Genomic DNA, 3,323 nt, shown 5'->3' on the forward strand with positions numbered 1-3,323 from the left:
CTGCGGGTGATATCTAGTATGTAGATATTCATATATTACTATACGTATATACTATAGTCATATGATATATATATATATTATACTGTGGAGCACAACTGTTGTGGTGCCCGCTCGGTCATATGTATGATACGGTCGGTATTGTCTCTTGCTGTGGCTGTATCTGCTATAAGTACTACTAACTATATATATATAAACTATATATATATGTGTGCTTTATAGCTGTATGTACGTGGTGTCTCTGCGGCCAGCACCGCACGCACACACCGCGCCACACGCACACACACCAGCACACATCCACACACACACACCGACACACACCAAACAAACTAAACAATACAGAACAAACACACACAACACATGTGCAACACACACAAACTAATCACCTGTAATCAACTAACATAAACTATACGAATCATATGCATACGAAATATCACCTGTACAGGCACAACCACACCCTCTGGAAGTGTCGCGGAAAGAATGATCGTTACGGAGATGTGCGTCTACTGGGAAGTCCCGGAGGGACGAATGAAAGAGTCTGTATTCGTGTAGATACCTATACTAATATATAAAGATGAGTACTAGCCGCGGTACAAATATAAGGTATACCGTATAATATAGTAATAGAAAGGACTGAAGATATGAATAACGGGTATATAATATGAGTATACTATGGTTGTTCTTAATATGTATGTACGTGCAGAGGAACAGAAGAGGGCAGGCGAGCTACTAGCGATCGTCTGTGTGGTAGTCTGTGTATCATATGCTCACATTTATATATGTGCTATATGTATGTACGTGGGTGCTCCTGTGGTGCTGTATTCTGCCGGTAGGGTATCATATATAAGCTATATATATGATATAGCTGTGTGCTATATGTATGTACCAGGACGGAGACGGGACCCGGTGCTCATGCTGGGTGTTATGCAGCCTGCGAGCATAGCAAGGCAGAGGAGAGCGATTGGTGGCACGCTGCACGGCCACAAAGACACTCGGCACTCGACAAGTCGGGGCAGCTAGGCGACCTGAGTCACGATCGAGACACATCAAAAAGTCCGAAAGAAACGAAGCGCCCGAAAGAGCAGCAAACACGACCCCTCAACATTGCTCAAACAACCATGCCATACAACATGCGTCGCCAAATGAGGGAATGCGACCAACCTAGGAGACCGAAATGCTGAGACCAACACCGACCAATAAACACACTCGTAAGCTCACCCCCGCGCGGCTCCCAGCTAGCCCTACACAACCCCCACTTCGCGAATCTTTTTCTTTTCTGAGTTCTTTCGTCCAATCTTCTGTATTTTCTATCCCTCTCTCCTCTCTTCAAGAACTTTATATACTTCTCGGCCTCTCATCTAATCGTTGTCTTGCTCTCTCCCCCCTTTCATACCTCGTCTCTCTCTCTGTCGGTCTCTTGCTCTCTCATCTCGCCCTCTCGTCGGCACTTCATCTCGTCACCTCTCTCCCCTCTCTACCCTCTGCTCCCTCTCTGCCCTCTTCTCCCTCTCTCGCCCCTCTCCGTCACCATACTCTCCCTCTCTCCCAAGGCCTCTACTCCCTCTCTCCTCTCTCCCTCTCTCCCACCGCTCTCTCGCCTCTCTCCCTCTCTCCCTCCCTCCCTCGTCTCCCTCTCTCGCCTCTCTCCCTCCTCTCCCATCTACGTCCGCGTCCTCTCGGCCTCCCTCCCTCCCTCCCTCCCCTCCCTCTCTCTCTCTCTCTCTCTCTCTCTCTCTCTGTCTCTCTATCTCTCTCCCCCCCTCCTCTCTCTCTCTCTCTCTCTCTCTCTCTATCTATTTGCTTATCTATATGTTATCTGTATACATAAGTTACAGGAAATGAATAAAAACAAACATTTGCATTGATGGCCCTGGGAATTGGGATTCATCATCATCATTAGGACACCAAACATGACTCAGTGATGCTGTTATTATAAGCGCTCGTTTGTTAAACCAACATGAGGCTTTTGTTTTCGTTGCGAGCACTCTGTGTCAGAGCACCCTGCTACACGTTATACGTGTGCCTCCTATCCTCCAGCTCATGCGAGACTATCTAGAGGTGGGGGAGGGGGTCGAATTTTAATTTTCCTGAACATAAAGGCAAGTTACTTTGGGATTAATAGGAAATTTTCGGGGCACCAAAGAAAATGTTAGGGGTGTGTCCCTTCCTCCCTCCCTCTCCCCCTCCCCCTCTATCTTTCTCCTTCCCTCCTTCTCCCTTTCCCCCTCCCTCCCTCTCCTGTCTCGTCTGTAGACTGACTGTCTGCTGTCTTCCCCTGCAGGACGTGGATTTCTCGGGGGCGTCTCAGCAGGAGGAGGAAGAGATGTTTAAGCTCCAGCAGCTGGTGGACGCACAGACACGCGAACTTGACACTCTCAACCAGGAAATATTCCAGCTCACACACAAGGGAGGTCACCTCGCGCCACCGCAGTGCGCCACCAGTACCGGCGACGTTGCATGATTGTAACGTTTTGTGCCACCGCAGGAAGCCACCAGTACCGGCGACGTCATGTGAGTGTAATGTTTCGTGCCACCACAGGGCGCCACCAGTACCGGCGACGTCATGTGAGTGTAATGTTTCGTGCCACCACAGGGCGCCACCAGTACCGGCGACGTCATGTGAGTGTAATGTTTGTGCCACCACAGGGCGCCACCAGTACCGGCGACGTCATGTGAGTGTAATGTTTGTGCCACCACAGGGCGCCACCAGTACCGGCGACGTCATGTGATTGATTGTGGCAGGACTGCCGTTTTGTATGTTTTCTTTATCCGCTAGAGATTGAACAGAAACTGTTTGGTCATGCTCGTTGTGTGTACAGTGCTGCGCCATTGTCAATACAGACAAATGCCACGACAAATACAACAACTCAGAAGAGAAAGTGAGTGCTACCAGGTTGTGTGCGCAAGCGAGCGTGCGTGCACGTGTGCACACACTCATGCACACATACATCATTATGTGTTCCTGGACTACAGCGTCAGAACAAAACAACCATTTCCGCCGTGAAGCCGAATCCATCGCGCCGTCATTGCCTGCGTCGCCCCACAGAAACAATGACTGCGTTAGTTTGTGCGAGCGCATCGTGTTTGTGCTAGCGCATCGTGTGTTTGTGCGAGCGCATCGTGTGTTTGTGCGAGCGCATCGTGTGTTTGTGCTAGCGCGCGCGTCAATAACCATCACCGCATTTCAATGCCGTGCATTTGGTTGAGGTTATCAATACATGCTGAGTGGCGGCGGCGGACGGACGGACGGATACGCGTGCAAAGCTGTTGTTATGCATGCGTTTCATTAGAGCTTCATTTGGCGACAGCAAGGATAGCTGAGTGGT

The 3,323-nt window shown here is 49.7% G+C and overlaps 1 protein-coding gene across 1 annotated transcript in view; it reads left to right on the forward strand.

Annotated features, from left to right (window-relative positions):
- The window catches only part of LOC106817425 (cilia- and flagella-associated protein 44-like), a 4,888-nt gene extending 2,264 nt beyond the window's left edge, over window positions 1–2,624 (forward strand). The window contains exon 2 of the mRNA XM_014822090.1: window positions 2,279–2,624. Within this exon, the coding sequence (XP_014677576.1) occupies window positions 2,279–2,458 (180 nt within the window). The 3' untranslated portion in view covers window positions 2,459–2,624. The remainder of the gene's footprint in view (window positions 1–2,278) is intronic.
- Window positions 2,625–3,323: the final 699 nt, after the last annotated feature.

The sequence above is a fragment of the Priapulus caudatus genome, unplaced genomic scaffold (genome assembly GCF_000485595.1).
Source record: "Priapulus caudatus unplaced genomic scaffold, Priapulus_caudatus-5.0.1 Scaffold1722, whole genome shotgun sequence".
Classification (NCBI taxonomy): domain Eukaryota; kingdom Metazoa; phylum Priapulida; class Priapulimorpha; order Priapulimorphida; family Priapulidae; genus Priapulus; species Priapulus caudatus.